Raw genomic sequence first — 24,723 nt, 5'->3', positions numbered from 1 at the left:
TCCGTAGCAACTGAATCGGATCCCCCTACTCAGAGACAATCAGACAAAGCCAGCAGCTAGGCAGATTGGATGTGTCGATCGGTTGACAGATTCCTGAACAATTTGTTAGAGATATGAACAAATTCGCCAGGAACGATCGATTCAGAGTAGAATTACTAGGCAGTTCCGGTGCATGGCCATAGCTAGAGAGAAAAGGAGATGAAATTTTCACACTGATTCAGACTTCACATCGATCCGTGCACACACGCACCCATGCAGAGCCAAAGCCAATATAAACTCTTCACGACAAAATTATAATGGTCATCAGGATATCATCGAATTGAAGAAACAATATTCAAACGCATCCAAATGTAAGCTAGGGGGATCAAGATGACGACGACTGCAAGCATGAGCATGACCAGGTCAAGTAGCTAGTGCTCCTAGCCAGCTAATCCAGTACGGTTCTAACTTTCAGGAATTATATACTAATTAATTGACACTCTCAACTCTGAACTAAATTGACACTATTCTGATGAGTCGTCACTCAGTCCAAATCAAGACCTGTCCTTTCTTCTCTAAATTGGTCTCTGAAGAAACGCGTCTCTATATGTTCTTATGTTCAGTATTACTGCTAGCTTGCATGCATGCATGGTTGGTTGCGACGAAGACGACACAGCGACGAGTCCTCAATCTTCTTGGATCTGAACGCGTTATTCGAGCAGAAAGTAGACAGACAGGTAGAACACGTCTGACACCGAGCATGCATGGAGCCATGGAGATTATTGGCAGATTGCGATTCAATTGAGCTTTCAAGATGTCACAAATATTCAGTTCTTGAGTTCAGTTATTAGTCAGCTACTTTACTCAAGTGGTGTTTGGATCAGGGACTTAACTTTAGTATCTTTATTTAGATACTAATTTAGAGTATTAAATATAGACTACTTACAAAACTGATTACATAAATGAAAGCTAATTCGCGAGACAAAATTTTTAAGCCTAATAATTCATAATTAGAGAATGTTTACTGTAGCATCACATAGGCTAATCATGGATTAATTAGGCTTAATAGATTCGTCTCGCGAATTAGTCTAAAATTATAGATGTGTTTTATTAATAGTCTACGTTTAATATTTATAATTAATGTCCAAACATCTCATGTGATAGGGACTTAAAAGTTTTAGTCCCATCTAAACACTTTTAATAGTCCCATCTAAGCAGGGTCTCAGCTTCTTCCTCGTCCTGTAACTGTCCATTGCTTGGAAGTCCGTCTGTTGGTGGTAGACCGATTCAGAAACCTGCAAAGACATCGCTGTATATCTAGGCTGTATTCAGAAATTCTGCTTCTTGTTTCTTTCATACTCTGTTTCCTGCAAAGTATTCCTTTTTCCTTTGATTGTCTGAGAGTTTGGCAGTCAAAACATCCACACGTATGCATGCGCAAGCTGTTCTAGTAATACTGGTAATTAGAGAGATGTGCAGGACTAGAATAGATAGACTAGCTTTCGCCATTTCTCGCTTTCGAGTTCAGATATGCAAGTTCAAAGTACAGTTCACCGAGTAAGGCTGTGTTTAGTTCAGCGCGAAGTTTGGATTTTGGTTGAAATTGGAGATGATGTCACTGAAAAGTTGTGTGTGTATGACAGGTTGATGTGATGGAAAAGGACTGAAGTTTAGATCCAAACTTTGGCTGTGTTTAGTTCACGCCGAAATTTGAAGTTTGGTTAAAAATTGGAACGATGTGATTTAAAGTTTGTGTGTGCACGACAGGTTGATGTGATGGGAAAAGTTGAAAGTTTGAAAAAAAACTTTGGAACTAAACACACCCTTTGAATCTAAACACAGGATAAGTAAGATAGACTAGCTTCCGCCATTTCTCGCTTTCGAGTTCAGATATGCAAGTTCAAAGTACAGTTCACCGAGTAAGTAATTTGACCATGAGTTAAAGAGAGAGAGAGAGAGAGAGAGAGAGAGAGAGAGTAATTTGACCATGATTTTCCTTTGTTGAATGAATATAAGCACCATCAATTGTTATTGAGCTTATCAATTGCAACCAAAATTTAAAATTTTAAAACTTGATTTTAGAGTTTATTTTAATATTTTTTATTGTAGTTTATTTTTTACCATTGGTTTTTAAGTCGCTCTGAACACATATAAATATTTTATCATAAACTATTTTTTTGATCGCTGACAAGCATTATGAGTTATAAGTAGCTGGAGGTGAAACTATCGCCCTAGCAATCTGCGTTGTGAATTCACTAGAATCTATTGGAGATCTCAGCCAAAATAATTCACTTGGGATCACATTTTATTACCAATGTTCAACTAGACCACTCTTTAACCAATATTTTCACTTTAGATTTGGTAATCGAACATTTGTTTCACTTTGGACCACCCGACTCTTCTCAAGCATATGTTCGACTTCTACTCGTCAATGAACTCTCACATCTACATATAAGACCACGTCTTTAGCATATGATAAAACTACAAATATACTGATGATGCATCAAAAACTACATATTTAAGGTGAAGTACCGTAAACATACAAATTTAGTAACATTCTTATTACAGAACTACAAGTTTATTATCAATTTAATCATAAAACTTGTATGTTTATAACTCAAACATAAAATTAGTGCTAAGAATTTAAACCCTAAAATATATAATTTTGTGATAATTTTATTATTGAATTTGTAGTTTTGCAATTAGCCTTAAATTTTTAGTTTTGTGATAAATTTACTATGTAGTTTAGTGATACACCACCTTATATATGTAGTTTTACGATAATTTAGTTAAAGTATCTATAATTGAGGGTGGTCCAAAATATTATAAAGGTAAAAATACATGGTTTAAAGTGAAAATATTAGTTAAATGGTGGTTCAAAGTGAAATATCAGTAAAAAGTGGTTTAAAGTGAAAAAAAATAAATTTAAAAGGAACTCCTGGAAATTAATTATGCGTTCCATCTCTTAATCTATGAAGCAATCACTAGTGGTACAGCTGTTCCTCTGTGGCAACACTCGCATTTTTCAAACCACAATGGAAGAAAGGGCAACACAACAGCGTAGCTCCACTACCAACAAAATCCAACTGTACACTGAGATTAGCTAGACCACCAGCTATCAAAGTGACTGATCTTGTTTCTGGTCTAACACGTACGTGGCTACGTGTACTATTATTTACCCAGCCAACCACAGAGAGTACATGGTCTTGTGTTCATACCAACATCAGTACTAGAACACTAGAACAAGTCAGGCTTGATACTGATACAAGTTTACCATGCATCCATGACTGAATTCTCCAAATGCTGACATGCATGTGTATCTCTTCTTGCTCAACCTCAATGGCTGACTTCAAAGTTCAACAGTCCACAAAACGATCTCCAGACGTTCAGAAGGCATATATAAACAGTGGGAATAACTGGGAACATATAAGCATCTGCCTTCTGTCCCAATTACACAGGTAGGTACTACTAGGTAGGATCTTGCTTAATTATTCTTTAAAAACTTTCCTGTAACAATGGAGTTTGATGAATCAGAATCCAGAATTATGCTACTAGAAGGCCTGGTAACTGTCAAGAATCCTGTAACAAATGGGCTCAGTTCCAATCAAATGGGCTGTCTCTGGTTTGTCCTGCAGCCAAATTCATCGACAGGCAGACACGACACAAAAACCTCTTGTGAACCATCTTTACAGTTACAGCCTTAAAATCCCTTAAAAGCAATACCACCATATAAGCTGGGATCTTTCTAGCATAGATCATCAAGCTACCATAGCAATGGACCATAACAAAACCCTTGCAACTAGAAGTTCCCCAAAGAAAAGAGTCCTTTCCCACATAGACCACATGGCCACACAAAGTAGATCTGCATGTTTACTCAGATAGTCTGAATAAAACCTTGGTAAGAGAGGATTGATAAAACAATAAATCAAAGCCAGGAAAACACACAAAAATGTGTACATAACTCCTTTACCATAACCACAAACACCCAAGTTTTGGTTACGAAGCAACATAACTACTCCCTCTATTACGTAAAAAACCAACTTCTAGGTTTAAATCTGGATATACCCAGAAGTTGGTTTTTTATGGGACGGAGAGTGTATATGCTTAGTTATTACAGATAGCCCAACATGACAACCAAGGGATAGCAAGAAGTTCTAGACCTATGAGGTGAACTGAGCAGTGAGCATACCATATGTTTCCTTATAGGAATTGTGTTGCTGAGGGGCAATGGTCCCCCCAAGAGTGCTGTCACAACTATTTAGCGCCGAAGGTAAGCATCATAAGCCGTTTATTCTGTATCAAAATATGGTTCAGCTAATTTAAAGAAAGATAGTATGAGCTGGACATCACATGTGCCCATTAAATAATTTGTGGTCATCATCAGTAGTACGTACTACATGATGGAAGATACCTTGCATATTCAGATTCCAACAGGGGAAAAAATCGACAAAACGAATTTATGATGGAATCAAATAAAGGGAGATTGTTCCGCTAAAAGAATGCTATTGTTGGATGCAGACAATGAGAGCGAAAAGTAATAGGTCATCGTCGATTCTATAAGCAACCAGAGCAGATAACCTAATCTTGGAGTCAAATAATGCACCTAAATAGTGAGAGGCCTTCTGAAAAACTCCCTGAGTTTTTGATATGTCAGAAGTGACATGCGATTGAGTATAACTGAACAAAGAACAGTAATGCATAGTCAATTTCGAAGAAATTTGCAGCTTTATGGACATTTGCGAATATAGGAATATATAATACCCTAATCTTTAGAACAACAGAGCATTATTGATTTTAGTGGCTGATGAGTACATAAAATGGGGAACTTCATAAAAGATGGCAATGGTATTGTAACTTATCTCAATAGAAATGGCTAGTCAGAAGTGAACATTCAATTAGCTGTTGATGCTACTTCTTCTTTGCCACCAGTGATAAATTCTTAACCCACTTTTTTTTTATTAAAAAATGTTCATCATTTAATGGCATCAGATGTTTGAAGTGACAAAATAAAACAACTTTATTCCCAGGAACATGAGAGCAACTATATATTACTAGCTGTATCTTGATGGAGATAATCCAAGGACCTTGTGCACTGGAGCTATTCATTACTACTAGTAATACTTTGGTAGCGTTGTGGCGGTCCTTGTGCCTAGACAAGTGTGTAAAGGCAATGGGATTCTTGTAAATAATCAAGGATGGGTGCATCTTGGGGGTGGGGGAATATCTCTTTTATATCTGATCCTGGAGAAGCCACAAGAGCAGATGATTCCACATTTCCACAATAGTACTAGGATGCAATGTAGTGGTTCAAGATTTAAGTATTCTTGGTGAAGGACCACCAAAATACTGGTGCAAAGGAGTTCCAGGGAATCTGAAACTATGAGTTTAAGATTGAATGTGTTCTTCTCGAGATGAACTTTGGACATAAACAATACTCCACTTCCTATATTAATTGCACCCAATTGATTTGATCTACATGCTACTTGCCCCCAAAATCCACATGAACATAACCATTGCACAAATAGAACATTGATGATCAACCTCAATTATTAGGTTTCCATGTGACCTTGTTCCAAATGGATTTACATTGATCCCCTCCTAAAACTAGAATCCGAGACAAAATTTGATACTAACATCTCTCCTTATAGTTGGCATTTTTACCACCTTTGATAAGCACCTAATAAAAATGAAACAAAATCGCACAGACTGGGTTGCACTACTGAGCTGAGATTTCCACCCCATTAGCTAGAAATGAATATATACTACGGCAACTTTGATCTAAATTTTACAAATACGTAGTATGTGATTTAACAGCCAAAGACTATACACAAGTAACAAGCCTATGGTATCAACTAAACCACAACAACCCAAATTCATCAATTCCTAATCAGTCACAAACTCACAATCTCCGTGCCAGAACACCACCAACAAAGAACCTAATAATTTCAGATTTTTTGTCCCCCACCATCTTGTGGATCAATCACTACGACAAGCTTGCACCTTCGTGGTGATTACTAATTAGTGATTAGACCGAAGTTGCACATAAGCACTAAAGAGAACATGGTCCACAAGAAGCAACATTTTGTATACCGCCGCAACCACTAATGCTTTGCTTCTATGCCGAAATTTAATGGTTCGCAATTTCTTTCGACAAAAAATATTCACTTTTCCCCAAGATTGGCAGCATACATACAGATTGAACAGATGTAAGGACCAAAATTTTCATATAAGATTGTGATGGAATGAATGTCATATGAAGTATAATATGCCTCGCTCACTCATCTCACCTCACCTCATCTCGTTCAAATCCCTTGTTCATCAAGAGAAGAAATCAAAATAGCCGGAAACATAAAAAGGCGACTCGAAGGGAATGGAAAATTGAACACGAAAAGAAAAAAAGAGTCTTCAAAATTTCATCGCGAAGAGCAGACTGAGACGACTCGCCTTCGCCTCAGTCGAGGAAGCCGGTGCGGCGGAGGACGGCGTTGCGGACGCGGTGGAGGTCGCGCCCCTTGAGCGTCCTCCCGGAGCCCTCCAGCACCGAGCTGTGCGCCGCGGCGCGCCGCGCCACGATCTCGTGGGGCGGGACCATGGCCGCCTCCCCGTCCTCGCCGCCCGCCTGCGCCGCCCACATCACCCCCCTACGCGCCGCCGCCGCCTCCGACGGTATCCTCACCGGCGCCGACTTCGCCATCGCCGCCGCGGACGACGACGGGACCAGGGTCAACGCGGCGGTCTCCGGGATAGGCCGCGCCGCGGATCGGACGGCCACGCTCCCGCTCCCGCTCCCGCCGCGCTTCCTCCTCCGCTTCCCGTCCTCCTCAGGGAGCGCCGCGAGGAGGCCCGGGGCGCGGGATGCAGGCCAGAGCACGTCGAGCTCGAGGAGGTCGCCGTCGGCGGTAGCCGCCGCTGCAACGGCATTGGCAGAGGTCGGTTTCGGGGGCCGGAAGTGCAGGAGGCGCTCCATGGTGGGTTGTCCGGAGGATGATCACCAGCACGGTGAGTCTCCGGCGAGGTGGCGGCGCTCCGGCATCGGCGGAAGGGGAGGTTGGGGTGGACGTGGCCGCGATGCCGGCGAGCGGAGGCCGCCGCGGTAGAGCGGTTATAGGAAGAGGATGTTTGCCTCTTTTGTGGTTAAGCCCTTACAGTTTTACATATTTGCAAAAAACTATGGATCCCAATCGAATTTGATATACACATGTTGATAAATTATTAGAATTATTAAATGTAAATATAATTGCATCAAAACTATTAGTATGTAACTTGTATATAGATTTTTGAATAGCTAGATTTGCTTCAAGATTTATGCAAACGGGAAAGGAGAAAATCATATTGTGCGTACGGATCAGGGTATTTCGTCCCGAGACATACACTTTATAAAAATAGTGTGTTACCATGGGATTGTTGAAAGTAGCTACATACAAATTATATTCCCTCTGTTTTGTATTATAAGACGTTTGACTTTTTTCTAAATCAAAGTTCTTTAACACTGACCAAGTTTATAGAAAAAATAGCAATATTCATAATACTAAATTAGTTTTATAACATTAAATATATTTTGATAATATGTTTGTTTTGTATTGAAATTGTTAGTATATTTTTCTTTCTATAAACTTAGTCATTCTTAGAGAAGTTTTAGAAAACCAAACGGTTTATAATATAAAATATAGGGAGTAATTAATTGCTTACTATACCATAATACTATATTCCCGTCAAATTTTCATCGAATTTTGGCCCGAGGCTTCTTTTTGGCCCATCAGAATTTTGGTACTCAACCAATGCTGGCGGTCCTGCTAAGCCCATTGAAACTAGATCACTGACAGCCTATGTTGGCCCATCAGAATTTGTGGCCCATACTAATCCGTCCATTGGTGGCGATGAAATTTGGACTTGAATCAGAATGACTACAGGCCATTAGTGCCATTTTTAATCATACCATTATTTTCATAAAATTCCATACCATTATCTCTATTATTATAAAAATTAAATATGTTTTTATTGGTATTTTGGTATGTCATCCGTGTATGAGTCGGTTTTTAAATTCGTTTGCTTTTGGAAATACATATCCGTATTTGAGTCGGTTTTTAAAATTGTTCACTTTTGGTAATATAGAAGGAATCATATAAGAAATCTGTTTAAAAAAACTCACATTCTAATTTGAGATGATCGAACTTCTAACTGCCGCTCATAATTTTCTAAAAATATATATATCCAAGCGAACTCCCACAGTGAATTTCATCTTATCTAAACTATATAACAATAATAAGATTAAAATAGATTTCACCCGTTGCAACGCACGGGCATTTTTTCTAGTTTTAATAAAATTGACAAAGATATGATTGTATTTAGTTTGTTACCAAATTTTGGTAACACATGTAAAATTTTTGCACAACATATTTGTTTCATCCTATCAAAATTTGGCAATTTTGTTAACTTGCTAAAAATTTAACATTGTCAAATTTTGGTAAGGTTGATTTTGGCAATAATCAGAACAGACGCTACAACTCCGTGAGGCACGCCTTCGTTTTAGCCTCCCGAATCGAAAGCTTTCGCGATCAATCTCACATCGCCATGGGCGTCGCTGCAAGCAACTGCGGCTTGCAGCGCCGCCGCCGCCGCTGCCCCTCGTCGGACGACCGTCTCGAAGGCGAGCTCGGGCGCAACCTTGTCGGAGAAGTTGTTGCGGTGCCTCCCGCCGGCGCCGGCGACGACGACGACGGACGGGGATCGCCATGGTCGGACCTGCCGCCGGAGCTCGCCGGGTTGGTGTTCTGCCGGCTGCTGTCCCACGGCGACCGCCGCCGCTTCCGGGCCGTCTGCAGCGACTGGCGCCTCGCCGCGCGGGAGCAGGTAGCGGTAACGACGGGCCCGAGCTCGTCGTCGCTGCAGCTGCCGCCGTCTCTGCCGTGGCTCGCCCTCGACCGCCGCACCTACCAGAGCCTCCCCGACGGCGAGGTGCACCGGTTCGCCGACGGGCCCGGGATCATGGTGTGCCGCGGCTCGTTCGACGGCTGGCTCCTCTACCACCGGAACGGCTACCGCGACATCAGGAGCAGCTTCCTCTGGAACCCCTTCTCCGGCGCCGTGCTAGACCTGCCGTCTCGCTGCGACGACGCCGCCGGCGGCGAGCCCATGTGCTTCGTCAACGCCATCAAGCGCAAGATCGTCGTCTGCTCGCCGGACCTCGTCGCCGCCGCCGTCGAGTACACCTCGCTGATCTTTCACCTGCCGAACAAGCACTCGTCGTGGGCGAGGACCAACCCGAATATTTGCTGCCATGACATCGCCTTCCACCACGGGAAGCTCTACTCCATCAACAACAACGACGCGCTCTTTGTCCATGAATTCTTCACCACCACCGCCGCCGATCGCGGCGGCGGTTCGGCGAGGGTCACGGCATCATCGGATTGGGCGGCAGTGACCGACGCGCGGCCTCCGAGGGAGCACCTCGGCAACCACGGGTACCACCTGAGGTTCACCTCCTACCTCGTCGCGTCGCTCGCCGGCAAGCTGCTGCTGGTCCGGTGGAGCCTCCCCGACGAGCTGTTCTCCGGCGAGGGGGGGCGCCTCGCCTTCTCCCTGCTGAGCAACCTTATCACGGTCAGGGTGTTCGAGGCGGACATGGAGGCGCGGCGGTGGACGGAGGTGACGGACATAGGCGACGACCAGGCTCTCTTCGTCAGCGCGACCTGCTCCAGGGCACTCCGATTGCCGGACAACAATGGCGGCGGCCGCCATGGATTTCTCCGAGGCAACCGCGTGTTCATCGTGGGATCCGATTTGGGCCGACGCTGCGGCGGCGGCGGCGGTGGCATTGGCTGCTGCTGCTGCTCATGCGGTGTGTATGACATGAGCAATGGCAGGTTCAGCACGGTGTCACTGAAGAGATGGCGAGCTGGACATGAGCAGAGGTCGAGGGACACGAGTGAATGAAACGATGAGATCTGAGTGGTTCTTCCCATCTGAGTTATGATGAGGCTGCAATGGCTGTAGTGCGATCGTTAGGTTTTTTTTTTTTTATAATGGAAGAGCAAAATTAAGGAGACATTTTCGGTGTCACATCCTAAAAATTTAAGGTTTAACATGTTATCTAAGGTTATCAATAGTGAAAATATGAAATTATGCATCTCTATTATAATATATATAATTGGAGCACGGGTTCCTCCAGCGAGGAAGAGTAGCACCCCCTTTGGAGATTCGGTCAAGGAACGGGCACGTGGAAACAGGGTAAAGATCACGAGATTAACTAGTATTCCCTCCATTTCATATTATAAGCCGTTTCACTTTTTTCTAAGAAGTTCAATCAAATTTATAGAAAAATATAGTAGTATTTTTAACTTAAAAATAAATATATTATCAAAATATATTTAATGTTAGATTTAATGAAACTAATTTAATATTTTTAGATGTTGCTAATATAAATTATTTTATAAACTTAGTTAAAGAAAATCAAACTGACTTATAATATGGAAGGGAGACTGAAACTAAAACTGATTAAGTTAAAACGAAAGCACAAGAACGGGAGGAAGGAAACCCTACTCCCAACAGAACCCCTAGCCGCGGGCCGGGGAATTCGACCTCTATTGTGGAACCTGACCCCATATATCTCAGGCATGGTTAGTTCCTAATTTTTTTCTTTAAATTTTTAACTTTTTTTACACACATAAACTTCCAACTTTTCCGTCGCACTGTTGCAATTTCAATCAAACTTCGAACTAAACACATCAGTTCCAATCTCCAACTCCAACCGATTACAGATGGAATCAATTCCAATCTCCAAATACGATTCGATCAAGCAGTCGCACACCGCGCCTCTCTGCATACGTACGTGTATGTCTCGAGACGATCGAGCTAATTAAAATCCGATACACGGACGGACAAAAGAGAAGAATCCATCGTCGTCCGCACGTCCGGCCGTACGTCGACGACGCAGAGCGCCATGGACGACGCGAAACTCGACCAGGAAGTCGTTGTGCTTGTACCTCCAGCCAGCGGCGTGGACGAACGCGCCTCGTCGCCATGGCCGGACCTCCTACCGGAGCTGGCGGGCATGGTCTTCTGCCGTCTCCTGTCCTACAGAGACCGCCTCCGCTTCCAAGCCGTGTGCCGTTCGTGGCGCCTCGCCGCGCCGCGGCAGCACCCGCTGCCGCCGCCGCTGCCCTGGCTCAGCTTGGACCGCGCCACCTACCAGAGCCTCCCCGACGGCGAGGTGCACCGCCTCGTCCCCGACCCCGACGACGACGAACTTCCCGGCACCGTCTGCCGCGGCTCCTTCGATGGCTGGCTCCTCTACCACCGGCCGCCGGAGCAGCCGCCGCCGCAGCCGCAGCGCCAACCCGAGTGCTTTCTGAGGAACCCTCTCTCCATGGCCAAGATTGCTCTGCCCAACCACGCTCCCGTCGGGCTCTGCCCCGGCGGCTGCTACGACGCCATGTGCTTCCCCAAGCCCGAGGAATTCATGCGCAAGATCATCGTGCGCTCGCCGGACCACGTCGCCGCCATGACTGACTATTTCATCCTCCTCCACCTTCCGCCCAAGCCGCCGCAGTTGCCGTACTGGTCATTCACGGCCGCCACCATCTCCATCGACGACGGCGGCCTCTTTACCTCGCACCACTGCTGGCGCGACATGGCCTTGTACCACGGCAAGCTCTACTCCATCAGCACCGGCGAGGAGCTCTTCGTCCACGAGTTCAGCAGCAGCGAGGCCGTCTCGTCGCCGTCATCGTCGACGACGACGGCAACGCAGCATAGACCTCGCTACTGCCGCGGCGAGGTCGTGATCGACACAGCTCCTCCTCTCGACGACGAAGAACACGGTTACTATTGGGTGCGCAACCTCCACCTCGTCGAGTCGTGCACCGGCGACAAGCCGCTGCTGATGGTCCGGTGGCGGTGGCGCCTCCCCGCCGTCTACGATTACCGCCATTGGTGCGCCGACGAGCTGAGCAAGGAGATCAAGCTGGACGTGTTCGAGGCGGACATGGAGAATCGCCGGTGGTCGGAGGTGGAGGAGATAGGTGACCAGGCAATCTTCCTCGGCAACACCAACTCCAAGGCAGTCCCGACATTGCCGGATCATGGGAGCTCCATATTCTTCTTGGGATCCATTGTTACTGACTACTGCTTGGATGGGATCATCGATGGCATCGGCGACTGCGCCTACGGTGTGTATAACATGAAGAACGGCACTTTCAGGTTCGATAATCCGGTGTCCATAAAGAGGGATAGGGTGCCTTTAGGGTTAGATGATGATGGATACCCACCTAAACGATGGAGACCTCGATGGATAGCTGATTGGTTCTTCCCGTCTTAAGGACTAAAATGAGAAGCATCGTGCGGCACCGCCATAGAAATAATGGCTATCGTATTTGCAAGTGTATGCGATAGCCATTACACTCAAGTTTTTTGTGCATATATTAAAATAATGGGAAGTACATCTGCAATGTTGTTTATTTATCTTGGTTTTCTCTTTTTCTAGTATATGGTTGCATACAAATTAATGGAAAAAAGACATTTTCTAACATAAATGTTGACTAGAAATAGCCATATGGCATATTAAGTAGGCCTAAGAATGATTTTAAGCCAAAACAAATACTTAAAGAACTTGTATGAACAAAATGAAACTTGAAGGATCAAATTGAGCCTTCGGTGAAATTTGAGAGACTAAATTAGCTATTTACCCATGTAATTTCATTAAAAGAGATGATGAATATGGAAAGTGTTTTCATTTCTCATGACGATTTGTTGCATGTCATATAAATAGTTGTTAGATTTTTTTTTAAAAAATAATAAAATAAGTTAATATGAAATATATCACTTCAAAAACATACAAATTTAATGAGTAAATTATATCAGCAGTACACGAACTTGTCAGGTAGGTGCAATCTAGTACATGAACTTGTAAAACGTTTGTTTTAGTGCACGAACTTGTTTGGTGCGTGCGAATAAGGTCAAAATCGTACGGCAAGGTTAATCTTGTTGATTTTGATTCTATGTAAACACGTGTCTAAGAAGGATAAGCCTATAATAAGACATAATGATTGCATAAAAAATATAAAACTGAGCAATGATGTAAGGGATAGAAACAAAGAAAGATAAAGTGGAAACTAAGTTTACAAATATAACATTTCTACTATGTGCACGCACGTCATCTACTAGTTTATAATTTATAATGTCCAACATAGAAAAACTAGTCTTGTCGTGCCATTTTAGCCTTACTTTGCATTTATTAAACAAGTGCATGCACCAAAACGAGCATTTTACATGTTCATATACTAAATTGCACCCACTTGACATGATCCTGTACCGCTATTACAATTTACTCAAATTTAAATTTAACTTTTACAAGTTGTAACAATAATTAATAAAAATTTAAAATATAACCACGAATGTACATTAACTAAGTTTAATTTATTCCTTTTTGTTATAAATTATAAAAGTCGAATTTGACCTTACATATTTTTTGGATGATATATCTCATATTGATTTATCTTGTCTTTTTTTTTATTTTTTTATAACTACTCAGATAAATATACACGAAACGAGAGGGATATCTACTCAAGAGATAAAAATCTATATCCCGATGAATATGTGTGCTTGGGAAAGTCTTTGTCTCTATAAAAGACATTCTCTCCTTTTTTTTTTCCATGTCGTACAAAAAGTAGTGTGAATAATGTGCACTATTTGCATGTCCTATATCACAAAAGAAAAGGTATTGTTATTTCATAATTCGATTCTTACGTCAAATCATAAGTGCTTTATAATTCGCAATTTAGTTCTTGTTTCAAAATCGCAAGAGATTTGCAACTCCATGCGTATACAACGTCTGCAACATGCAAAAGGAGAAAACAAAAATTTCCGTTGCCGGGAATCGAACCCGGGTCTCCTGGGTGAAAGCCAGATATCCTAACCGCTGGACGACAACGGATGTGTTGATGTATGTTATCCAATTATTTATTAGTATATTTATCTAGGCCTTTGTGTGTTTTCTTTTTCCTCTATAATTTCATGGAGTATTCTGGCAATACAATCCAATACAAATATATTTATGTACATCTCCTGAATGAGAACTACGCCGAACTAAAAACGAAGAGGGTTTTCATTAGTGTCAGGTTTGCTTTGGCAACTTTCCATTGCTAAGAAATACATCAAGTGCATAGAATCAATCTAACATAATTCTATTAACTTTGGAGCAGTTCAAATAAATGTCTGAAAAACACTTCAAATGCTCGATTCAGAATTTTACTGAACCCACAAGTTCATAGCTGAAATACAATATCACCATAAGAGCCTTCATTATACTGAACTCACAAGTGTCACAGCTGAAATACAAGCCATAACCCCATAAGAGCCTTCTACTCTGACTTAAAGTTAGTAGTACAGACAACGAAGCTGATACGCATCACTGAAACTTCCTGACAAGTTCAAGTTTGCGAGCCTGGAAGAACTTGCAACGGCCTTTCCCACTTGAGTCGATCTCCTCAGACTTCCTTTTGAATCCAGTAAAGCCTAAGCTTGATAGCTTGACCTGTCTCTTAACACTACCGTTGCTACCTGCATCTTCTTCAAGTTCATTGGACTCCCTACATATGATTGCATATGGCACAAATTTTAATTGTCGCGAGAATCACAGTTTGCGGCGTCTTATGAAACGCACAGTACCATAAGGCTTCAAAATTAAAACTCACCAGGTAACTTCAATTGCGTCATTGAAGAAGGGCGTGCAAGTTCCCCAGCTAAAACGAACCAAAGACGGGAATCCAAATATCGGATGTTTGTGATCTTCTAACCATTGTTTAGTGGAAGGATCTGCACCATTAATTGAAGGTCTTTAACAAAACAGTCTTTATGACTATATACATTGATAATAGATCACTTACAATGATGAATACATTACCTCCTGGATAACCAGACCCAGTGTTCATGTGCATATTCTGAGCCGTTTCATCAAATACCCAGTTTCTCAAGGCTCTGTCTCTGGTAACCTGCACTAACATATCAAGAGGTCACAACTTTATAATTGGTTTACACTCAGACAAGTTAATGTTTGCTGCATAAATTGTCTACATACATGCATGTCTAGTTTACACATTAAAGTATAATTGGTGGAAAAAAATCATATATGGAATTACCTTCGAAACTATACTTGCTCCACTAACAACTGGGAAAAGGCTATCAGCCTTCTTGGCAACCACAAATTTGATGCCTGGGAACTTTTCAGTCAATTTGATCCTGTACTTCTCCGCATCTCCAACCGTATCAATGTAGACCTTTGCAAGGAGGTAGACAATTGTTGAAACAATTTGTGAGTATTTTTTGGGTTTACAAAGGTTAACTGCATACAAGATAAACTTTTATCCAATAATATAAGCTCATACCTCTGCTAGTAGAACTCCCATGTCAAGAGCTCTTTTGACCAGACCCATTGCAGAGTTATGAGATATTTCATTCAGGTTAACTTTCGATCTGAAAACAAAGAAACTATTAGTCACAGAACAAAGATTTGCAGTTTAGGTACAAAAGTCAGATACACCTTTTTAACATTTTAGCAGATAGCTCCTTTGGGCATATGACATCCACTTCCCACCCAATTGAACTATTGTCTTTTAGACTTTCAAACAGCTCCTCCCTTTGTTCTTCCTTCAAGGTCTTCGAATCTGCCCAGGAGAAGAACAACAAACTAAGTAAGTTCACTGGTGGTAAAATTCTCTACGTGGTATGGCTGACTGCCAACTTATGAGTTACTATTCATGTTTTACTCTTCATATTATCCAGTACTCAAGGGAAGTCACATTTTTTTTACCAACTATAGGATTTGAATATTAAATGCAAACATGATGGAATTACCAAAACATGTTCGAGATTTGACTGACTATTGTTTAGCATTCATGCATTATGACAAAATAAAAACGAGATTGTACCACATATAAGCGACGCTTGTAGTGTTTTGAATTAATAGGGTGGAAGTATGTGGAAATGAAAGCAGTTAAATCTTACAAGAATGAGATGAAGGGGAAGGAGAAAATTTTATGAGATAGAGAACCAAGAAGAACATAACAACTATTATCAGCAGAAAAGGTGAGATGTTTGTATCCTATAGTAGTATATTCAAAAGTCCAGTTCTGCACAGACTTTGTAAGAATTAGTATCAGGCTCTTAAAAGAAAAGATTATTTCCTTCCTTCTGGCCAAGTCAACCAAAGTTCTTATTCCATAAGTAGGTCATAACACATGATGAGGCACAATGCTGGTTAGCCTTGTATAGTTGTATGTGTTCCAACTTCCAAATCACCACTTTGTATGTTGATGAAACTAAAATTATGTATCTCGGAATCTTATCCTACTTCATGAGTTAATAGTAATGTGCAGCGCCACCAGCAACAAGGCGAAGTGAAGTACTACTAAATATATACTAAGAGACAGGAAAACCGACATGAATACCTGCAAATTTAAGGGTTGCAAGAGTGTCTTGGTAGGAACGAGCGCAGTACATGCAGCCATACACCATTGGACCTGAGGCAGCAACATCACGGAGAGGTCACGATTTCAGTCAAATTGCAACATTTCTGCTCCAGACGAGCAGATCCGAGTTCAGTTCAACACAAGTTGGGGGAAATGTCAGAAACGGAACGTGCCGACACGAGCTAAGATTTCAAGAAAGATTCAGTATTTGCTTGAAACTCTACTTACTGCAGATTTGCGTAACAATAGCTTTAAGAAACAATACAAAGCGGAGCAACACATCAACAAGGAAAATAGGGTAAAATTTCATCGAGAGATACAGTACAAGAACCTATGCCCAACCGAAAGCTAAAATTAACAGAAAAATCTTAGGAGAAAGGGTGGTCACCGAGAACGGGGCCGCGCCCAGCCTCGTCGATTCCCATGAGGCAGGGCTCCTTGGTGGCCCACTCCGGCGCCACCGCTGCCACCATCTCGGCCGTCTGCGCGGGCGAGCGAGGGGCCGGCAGCTTGGCTTCGCGGGCTATCTAGGGGCCGGAAGCTTGTGGCGCCGGGGAAAGGATGGAACACGGCGGCCGGCGGCGCGGGAGAGGAGTAGACGGCGGCGGGCGGCGGCGCGGAGGAGAGCGGCGGGCGGGGCGGGGCGAGAGAGAACGGAAGCTCATTTCGGCCTCTATTTGTATGGGCCTTGTCTTGCCCAATTATGTACTGTATGGGCTAAATTTCAGCCCATTTGAGATTTTATAGTGTGTTTGTTTAGGGCCTGATACACATTGATGGGATGGAATTTCATAGCGGTTGATCACCTGTAGTTGAAGAGGGAAGAGTGATCTTGCGGCAGGCCTAATCATGTGTATGGATGCAAATCACTATGAGTTCATAACTTTATACTACTTCCTCAATTTCACATTATATGTATTGAGTTTATAACTTTATACTACTTCATCTATTTCACATTATATGTATGTGCTTCATATGTGTCTAAATTTGTATGAATGTTAGTGAATTTAAATCTTATAATGTAGAAGGGGGGGGGGAGTACATCCTAAGAACAAACAATTAATTTCTCTGTAAAAAGACAAACAATTGATAGCAAAACTGCATTCCCACATTAATAGCAATACTAGGGCTGGGCAAAAAGCTTGAAGCTCGTGGCTCGGATCGGCTTGTTGCAGGCTCGGCTCGGATCGACTCGAGCTCGGAGTCTTAACGAGCCGAGCCAAGCTAGCTGTTTTGCTCGTTAAGCAAACGAGCCGAGCCCGAGCCAGCTCGCGAGTTACTCAATAGGCTCCTTAAACTCGCATAGCTCAAAAATCAGACAGGTAGCCCAACCCAATAAGGAAGCCCAACTGCCCAGCCCAACAACTCAAGTGCCCAGTAAAAACCATAGCTTTGACCGTCGTCAGTTAGCCGAGGCGCCTCTCTTGTGCATGCACCGTCGCAGCCTCGCAGGCTCCCGCCGTCGCCTTCTCTTGCACCGCCGCAGCGCTGCCTCGCCCTTCTCCTTGCGCCGCCAGCCCACCATAGGCCGCAACACTGCCCTGCCCACCGGCCCCTCCTCCCGCAGGCTGCAGCCGCAAGGGCCGCAAGGCCACGCCGACGAGGCGACGACTCCGGTCGCTCCTCCCGCAGCTGTAGCGCCACGCCGACGATGCCAACCACACCACTCCTCCCGCCGCAGCCACCGAGCCACGCCGCTCCTCCCACTGCAGCCGCCGGGCCACGCCGCTTCTCCCGCAGCCACCGCAGGGCCTTCATGGATAGGGAGCACCGGTTGGTAAGCATTAAGTTAATGAGCTAAACAAGCTCAACGAGCCAGCTCGCCGAGTCGAGCCGAGTCAGCGTTCGAGCTCGTTAGTCTTAACGATCCGAGCCGAGCTGGCTCGTTAAGGTAATGAGCCAAACCGAGCCGAGCCGATATCCTCCCCTAAGCAATACCAATGAAGCATACAATACACATACCATCATACACTTATATGGGCTGTTTGCATTGAGGAATGAGATGGCCAATTGACTCACTTGATCCTAGTTTGTTCGGTTGGAGGGATGGGATGTGGTTAGTCCATCTCCTCATATTCCCCACAAAAGTACAAACCACTGAAGAGATGGTGAATGGAGTCATTCCACCAAATCCACCCTAGATGGGTTTATTCCTCGAACCAAACAGGCCATGGGTTAATCACATATCAGGCATAGCAATCAGAGCCACAAGATAACGATCATGTGCATTCCATTCAATAGAAGAGCCACAAGATAAAACAATCACTGCATTCCATTTAATAAAATAGCCAGCTTGTTGAACATTGAATTTCAGTGAAGATAAGCAATTTCATGTTGCAATTGTCATGGGAATCAGAACTCCCAATTTTTTTTCTTCAGGATCTCAAGATCAACAAAGATCGTACAATACGATTTTTTTGGTTGCGAGTCTAGACTGATTATGTCCCAAGCTTTTTTTTTAGTGAAAGCTTATGCCTCAAGCGTTGGTGGCTCTGGTGTAGATTAGCTGGCTCGAATGTACAGACACCACCCTGATGGCGCCTCTTGACTCAAGATCCTTGATGGCCTGTCGAGCGAGCGACCCATTGATCTGGCAAAACATTCAATTTCAATTAATACTGTCAATGACACATCTGAATAGCAGTTTATTCTACTGATAAACAAACTACGTCAAATTGAAGAAGTAGCATGACAACTTTTAAACTTAATTGTCTAATCAAACAATTTTAACAACAGCTTTATTCTCATTTTGCAGTCATGAAAGAGCAAAAAGATGATCCGAGGAAGAAAGCCGTGGAACGTAAAGTACAGAGCAGTGTACATCAATTTCAGGTAGAAGTAATCCACAAGAAAAGAAAGATGCAACAGGTGTAAAAGATTGCTGTGAAGTAAATAAAAAATAATGTAAGAATGTAGATCACATAAAAAAAACAATATGCCACTTTCGCTTCAAACAACACGCTATATGCGCTGGCATCCTATTATATTACGAAATTTAAGAGTGAAAAAGAATCAAATGTCCTATACTATCTTGTAGTTTCTAATACAAAGAAGAGGGTTTAAGTGTTTTTCCTGCTATCTGATTAGACATTTTTATCACTTAGATCAGTTCCACTGTCAAATTTACAAAAAAAATACCAATTGATTCTGCAAATAAACTCACTTACCTATGATCATGTGAATTCTGATATAGCACAGGTCATGATATCTTGCAGGACAAATATGCCAACCTCTAAACAATATAGTGTTGGTATACTAGTTGCCAGTTGTACTACAATAATACTATTAACCTACACATCTGAACAACGAAACTGCCAAGATCCACCATACATTCCTAACAAAGTCTACCACTGAGCTCCTAAAATGGATAATTGGATCCATGCCATCATAAATTTGCCCATTTCAAAAAATGCTATTACAATGTCTAATTGGAATGATGCCATTATAATTCTGTTGAAATCGGAGATATGCCACTACATACCCCTTGGATGCACTGAGATTTTATTTTGGACTAAATTGCCCCTTATCTTCTACCTCTATCCTCTCCACTCTTCCTCCCATCCCTCTCGATCCCCAAGCGTCGTTCCCAAGCCCCGCTACCGCCTGTCGTCGGATCCAAACTCAACACCTTGCATCCATCCCAACAAAACCAAAACCCAAAGCGATAGACTTCATCAATTGATGATAAACCCAACAAAATATTATTTGTCTCAAGAAATTTCTGTCCTCTTTAAAAAAGAATCAACTTTTGAGGGATGAATATAGACAAATATTTGTCCACATTCATCCCCAAAGTTGTTTGTTTGGATAGTGTATTACCTAGATGATATATGAATGTCACATTAAGTTATAGTCAATACTAAAATATATACACCATGTTAGGGTCTTAATGACGATAATCTGGTATGCATAAGCATCAAACCTAATATACAGGTATCAAGTCTGGCACGTACCAACTCTGATTCCTGTAGGTACCGAGATGTCATTGTCAAAAGTGGGTTACACTGGAATGCCATCCCGCAAATGGGTTTCGATAAAATACCACTCTCAAATATAGGCAACACGCTAGAATGTTTTTTCTTCCCTTTTGGTCAGTTTTTGCATTTTTTTTACATAGCAAATGGACATAAATGCCCTTGGGCTCTCCTATTGAGGAACAGAAGAGACGAGAAGGGGATAGATCCACCTTGGGTCAGCTCACCACCTGCACATCTGCCGCGTTAGCACCACAGCACACCGCTACCGCTGCTAGCCTGACGAGGAAAGCGGTGCATGAGCTCATGGTGGCCTTTGCTGTGTGGACCTCGATGGGATCGGCGATGAGCGAGATGAAGACGAAGTGACTAGGGTGCATCCACCTCAAATCTCGTCATTATCTTCGTCTTGGTGAGGACATCATTGGCTCGGATATAGCTATGCTTATGTTACACATCAAGCTAAAGGTGCATATGTTCTGTATTAGATTTACACATTATATGTTTGAACAAACGTTACTGCACCATGCGTTTTGTATATTCTCATTTCCAAAAAATTACCTGTGTGGGTGAAGTAAAGAAGAGCGGGCTCACGAAGTACTTGATGATCAAAGAAGTTGATTGAAGACCAAACCGAGATCTTCCCCCAAGTCTACCTCTACATCACCACGTCACTTCTGATCCTTAGAAGGCAAGAGATAAAGTTCTGCACGTTTTGGATTTAGATTCGGGACATATGACATCAACTTCAAACGAACCTAGCCACTGATCTAGAAGGAATCTTGGGGCTCGAGTACTTATTGGAAAGCTTATAGAGCCTACTTTTAGATGGTTTTTGGTCCCACGTCAAAATTCCTACTAAGCTATCGGGAATCTGCAAAACAAGCCACGTGCCTCATCCAGCCCGAGTTTGATTTGGGCCTTGAAACTTGTAATTGTGTCGTGGGCTAAACCCAAGGAGGTGGCGCCCTAGGGCTAATCTTAGGACGTCCTTAATCATATTTGTTGAGTAGTCGCCATAGTTTAGAGTCAAGTTTCGGTTAGATTATTTCTACCATTGCAATTTCACCACTAGTTCGGTTTGTAGAACCCCAACTTCGAGTGCTAAATCATTCATCTGCAATTGAGCTACAATCTACCTTTTTCTTGCTTGTATTCTTCGATTCGCATGCAAGGATTAGCCTTCTCAGTGAAGGCCAATCAGATTTCGGCACGGTTGGTAACTAGAAAAGACATGGTGCTGAAATTGCAAGTTTAGATCGTGTTGATCGAAAGTCAAATCATGTGTGACAAGTTTTCGCCAAATCAAGAGTTATCTTTACCTGATGGAAGATCGAGCATCCTGTTGCCATCAATTGCAGATGAGTGATTAATCAAGAACTCGAAGATGGTATTCTACAAACCGAACTATGAAATAATCTAAGCAAAACCTGCACCACCCCCTTGGGCTTAGCCCACGACACAATTACAAGGTCCAAGACCCAAATCAGACTTGGACTGGATAAGGTATGTGGTTTGTTTTACAGATTCCCGACAGTTCGGAAGGAATTTCGACATGGGACCAGAACCATATCAAAGTAAACTCCATAAGCTTTCCAACAAGTACTCATGGGCCTCAGGAATCTTTTTGGATAAACGACTAGGTTTATTTGAAGTTGATACTGACAGGAAGCCCAAATCCAAATCCAAAACATGCAGAACTTCATCTCTTGCTTTCTATGGACCAAAAGTGATGTTGTGATGTAGTAGTAGACTTGGGTAAGATCTTAGTTTGGTCCCCAATCAACTTCGATTATCCAAGCACTTAGTGAGCCCACTCTCCTTTACCTACGCAAATATTTTTACAAACGGGAAGACACAAAACTCATGGTGCAATAATGTTTGTTCAAATATAAACTCCCTCCATCCCTAAATATAAGGGATTTTGGTGGGATATGACACATACAACAAATCTGGACATAAGCCTGTCCAGATTCGTTGTAACACGTAAATCTTACATAGAAAACATAGAAAACATGCACCTTTGGTTGATGAATAAATAATGTAGCCATGATCATATCCAAGTTAGTGATGTCCTCATTACGTCTCCTCCCTCACGTACCAAATATTGGATTCCTCCTTAGACGGCACAATGAGTGGTTGTGGAAGGATTAGACACCGATGGTCGTGAGCGGCGCTGAGAGAACCGATGGTGGCCAAGCGGATTGGCTAGGGATGAGGCTTCATGACCAAGACATGGCTTGCGATGGAGATGGAGAGGGAGGCCGGAGAGTTGTGGGAGTGAGCGACACGAGCAAAGAGGAGCCTATAGCAGTCGCCATTGGCGAAGCCATAGCAAGTGAGCAACGTCACGAGGACAATTCTAGGCTTCATGGCGGCGGGGCCATCATAGAAGCCACACCCACATTGATGAGACACGATGCTCACAGTCATCGTCGTCATTGTGTTCTTTCTCCTCGTCACCTCTAGCATCAAACTCCTTCTCATGTGGCCTCCTAGTCACCTCCAACCTCAAGCAAATCCTTTGCACGGCTTGGATTTGCACACTGTTTCGTCAATCGTTAGCCATGTGTTGGGATGGAAGCACGGAGAGGAACAACAAGGAAGAAGGGTGCCGGCGGTTCGTTGATGATGGCTAAAAAGTGAACAAGTCAGAGAGAGAGAGAGAGAGAGAGAGAGAGAGAGGAGATAGGAAAAGAATCCAGAGGGGTATTTGGGTCAGGTCGTCAAGAAAAACAAGGCACACCTCATTCAATTAAGAAGAAATAGCATTCTAGTGTATTGCCCCCGTTTGATAGTGGTATTTTAGCGAAACCAATTTGTGGAATGAAATTCCAACGATACCCACTTTTGACAATCACAAAATGCCAATTTTCTCGTAGGTACCAAACTTTATAGTTGAGTACCGGAACTGATACCTACAAGTATATGAATATCATATAGTAGTTGCTATACCTGTGATTGTTGGAACTCTAATGTAATAGAAAACTAATCGAAACAAAGATAGCAATTATTTTTTACTATCTTATCCTTTATGTCATGACATTAATTTCACTTTTTTCATGATTCAAACAGTTGCTGCTACTACTACTGGATACTCCCTCCGTCCCAAAATAAACAAATCTAGTACAGGATATGTCAAACACATAATGTACTAGATTTTTTCATTTTGGGATGAAGGAAATACACACTAGTAGTCCTCGTGTAGGGTGAGTGAGAGTGACTTAGTAGTAGTACTACTGCATGGGACTAGTACTATTAGTCATACTACTGCATGCCATGCTGTTCTGGCACAAGATGGGGCATGTGACTCCACCGCATGCGATAAAGGTGCACGATGTGACATTGGGGCTCATGTAGACGACAGGGCTATGAGGAAAGGGTGTGTGAAAAGGTGATATATGAGAGACAGAGATTGTCTCATTACACTATCCCATTCTAAGGGTGAAGGATGAGATATTGTCCTAATTGTATTTCTGATTTTAATGGCATCGTTCCAACTAGACGAATTGTAATGACATTTTTTTTTTCAAAACAGGCAAATTCTTAATAGCATAAATCCAATTAACCCCTTCTAAAAGGAAAAAAAAGAAGGAATATAATCATCGCATTGTGAGCCTGTGAAGCAATTCAGAGACAACATGGTTTACGAACTTCCAATGACTCGATTCCAAATTGTTACAGATACTGCTACAGAATCATGGAGAGGAAGACAAAGGGGGGATACATACCCTGAGCCTCTCGGAGAGGACGGAGGGGGTGATCTGCTTGTACTTGGGCACCTCGGAGAGAAGCTTGTCGTAGGTGGCCTTGTCGAACAGCACCGAGTTGTTCACCTTCTCCTTCTGCTTCCCCTTGCTCCACTTCTGCAATTACGCACCACATCCCCAACACACAGATCCAAAAAGGACAAAACAAGTGAGCGTTTGAGACGAATCGAAACAAGCAGTAATTCACAGGGGATCTGGATGACCTTCTTCTTCTGCTTGCCTCCGCCGGACTTGGCCGGCTTCGAGGACGGCGGCGGGGCCTTGTCCTTCTTCGGCGCCTGCACATCACATCACAGAGAAAAAAACAAGCACCCATTACTAACCAATATGGCGAAATCTTCATAGGTGAGGTGGAGGAAATGTTGATTCTCACCATGGGAGGAGGCCGGGCTGGTTTAGGGTTCCGGCGAAGTGGCGGTGGCGGCGGCGGCAAACAGGTGGTGAGGCGTTTGGGTCTGGAACCCTGGATGGAACGAGGCTTTATATAGGAAGGGGAGAGTCATTTGCAGCCGTCGGATCGTGAGATCTCGCGGCTCG

The 24,723-nt window shown here is 43.0% G+C and overlaps 5 protein-coding genes and 1 non-coding gene across 6 annotated transcripts; 2 read left to right on the top strand and 4 right to left on the bottom strand.

The window, feature by feature from the left end:
• Positions 1–6,175: 6,175 nt before the first annotated feature.
• On the bottom strand, positions 6,176–7,052 carry LOC4349813 (protein S40-7). The gene has a single exon (XM_015760538.3). The coding sequence runs from the start codon at positions 6,944–6,946 to the stop codon at positions 6,431–6,433; it is 516 nt and encodes a 171-aa protein (XP_015616024.1). The 5' UTR covers positions 6,947–7,052; the 3' UTR covers positions 6,176–6,430.
• Positions 7,053–8,438: 1,386 nt separating this feature from the next.
• Positions 8,439–9,983, top strand: LOC112936904 (uncharacterized). The gene has a single exon (XM_026021377.2). It carries the CDS (start codon positions 8,551–8,553, stop codon positions 9,910–9,912), a length of 1,362 nt encoding a protein of 453 aa, XP_025877162.1. The 5' UTR covers positions 8,439–8,550; the 3' UTR covers positions 9,913–9,983.
• An 899-nt stretch (positions 9,984–10,882) lies between these two features.
• LOC112936903 (uncharacterized) lies at positions 10,883–12,295 on the top strand. The gene has a single exon (XM_066305744.1). It carries the CDS (start codon positions 10,919–10,921, stop codon positions 12,293–12,295), a length of 1,377 nt encoding a protein of 458 aa, XP_066161841.1. The 5' UTR covers positions 10,883–10,918.
• A 1,542-nt stretch (positions 12,296–13,837) lies between these two features.
• On the bottom strand, positions 13,838–13,909 carry TRNAE-UUC (transfer RNA glutamic acid (anticodon UUC)). The gene has a single exon. It is a non-coding gene; the product is annotated as a tRNA-Glu (tRNA).
• A 225-nt stretch (positions 13,910–14,134) lies between these two features.
• On the bottom strand, positions 14,135–17,116 carry LOC4349811 (ribonuclease H2 subunit A). Its single transcript, XM_015760195.3, has 8 exons — positions 16,831–17,116; positions 16,422–16,493; positions 15,515–15,638; positions 15,360–15,447; positions 15,114–15,251; positions 14,879–14,966; positions 14,670–14,790; positions 14,135–14,564 (listed from the first exon to the last, which is right to left on the bottom strand). The coding sequence occupies exons 1-8, from the start codon at positions 16,913–16,915 to the stop codon at positions 14,384–14,386; spliced, it is 897 nt and encodes a 298-aa protein (XP_015615681.1). The 5' UTR covers positions 16,916–17,116; the 3' UTR covers positions 14,135–14,383.
• A 1,580-nt stretch (positions 17,117–18,696) lies between these two features.
• Positions 18,697–24,643, bottom strand: LOC4349810 (small ribosomal subunit protein eS25). Its single transcript, XM_015762044.3, has 4 exons — positions 24,560–24,643; positions 24,390–24,464; positions 24,148–24,282; positions 18,697–19,032 (listed from the first exon to the last, which is right to left on the bottom strand). Exons 1-4 carry the CDS (start codon positions 24,560–24,562, stop codon positions 18,919–18,921), a joined length of 327 nt encoding a protein of 108 aa, XP_015617530.1. The 5' UTR covers positions 24,563–24,643; the 3' UTR covers positions 18,697–18,918.
• Positions 24,644–24,723: the final 80 nt, after the last annotated feature.

Source organism: Oryza sativa, chromosome 11 (assembly GCF_034140825.1).
Source record: "Oryza sativa Japonica Group chromosome 11, ASM3414082v1".
Lineage (NCBI taxonomy): Eukaryota > Viridiplantae > Streptophyta > Magnoliopsida > Poales > Poaceae > Oryza > Oryza sativa.
The sequence above is the reverse complement of the archived record's forward strand: the minus strand, read 5'-3'. Positions and strand labels throughout refer to the sequence as shown.

What these genes read in the sequence shown, in the direction of transcription:
- LOC112936903 (XM_066305744.1), top strand. Translation starts at nt 10,919, where the DNA reads ATGGACGACGCGAAACTCGACCAGGAAGTCGTTGTGCTTGTACCTCCA.
- LOC4349813 (XM_015760538.3), bottom strand. Translation starts at nt 6,946, where the DNA reads ATGGAGCGCCTCCTGCACTTCCGGCCCCCGAAACCGACCTCTGCCAAT.
- LOC4349810 (XM_015762044.3), bottom strand. An exon ending in GAGGCAAGCAGAAGAAGAAG is followed by an intron (nt 24,283 to 24,389) that starts GTCATCCAGATC and finishes GCGTAATTGCAG; the next exon opens with AAGTGGAGCAAGGGGAAGCA. An exon ending in TCCTCTCCGAGAGGCTCAGG is followed by an intron (nt 19,033 to 24,147) that starts GTATGTATCCCC and finishes ATGTTTTGCCAG; the next exon opens with ATCAATGGGTCGCTCGCTCG.
- LOC4349811 (XM_015760195.3), bottom strand. Translation starts at nt 16,915, where the DNA reads ATGGTGGCAGCGGTGGCGCCGGAGTGGGCCACCAAGGAGCCCTGCCTC. An exon ending in TGGGAGTTCTACTAGCAGAG is followed by an intron (nt 15,252 to 15,359) that starts GTATGAGCTTAT and finishes CTCCTTGCAAAG; the next exon opens with GTCTACATTGATACGGTTGG. An exon ending in GACGCAATTGAAGTTACCTG is followed by an intron (nt 14,565 to 14,669) that starts GTGAGTTTTAAT and finishes AATCATATGTAG; the next exon opens with GGAGTCCAATGAACTTGAAG.
- LOC112936904 (XM_026021377.2), top strand. Translation starts at nt 8,551, where the DNA reads ATGGGCGTCGCTGCAAGCAACTGCGGCTTGCAGCGCCGCCGCCGCCGC.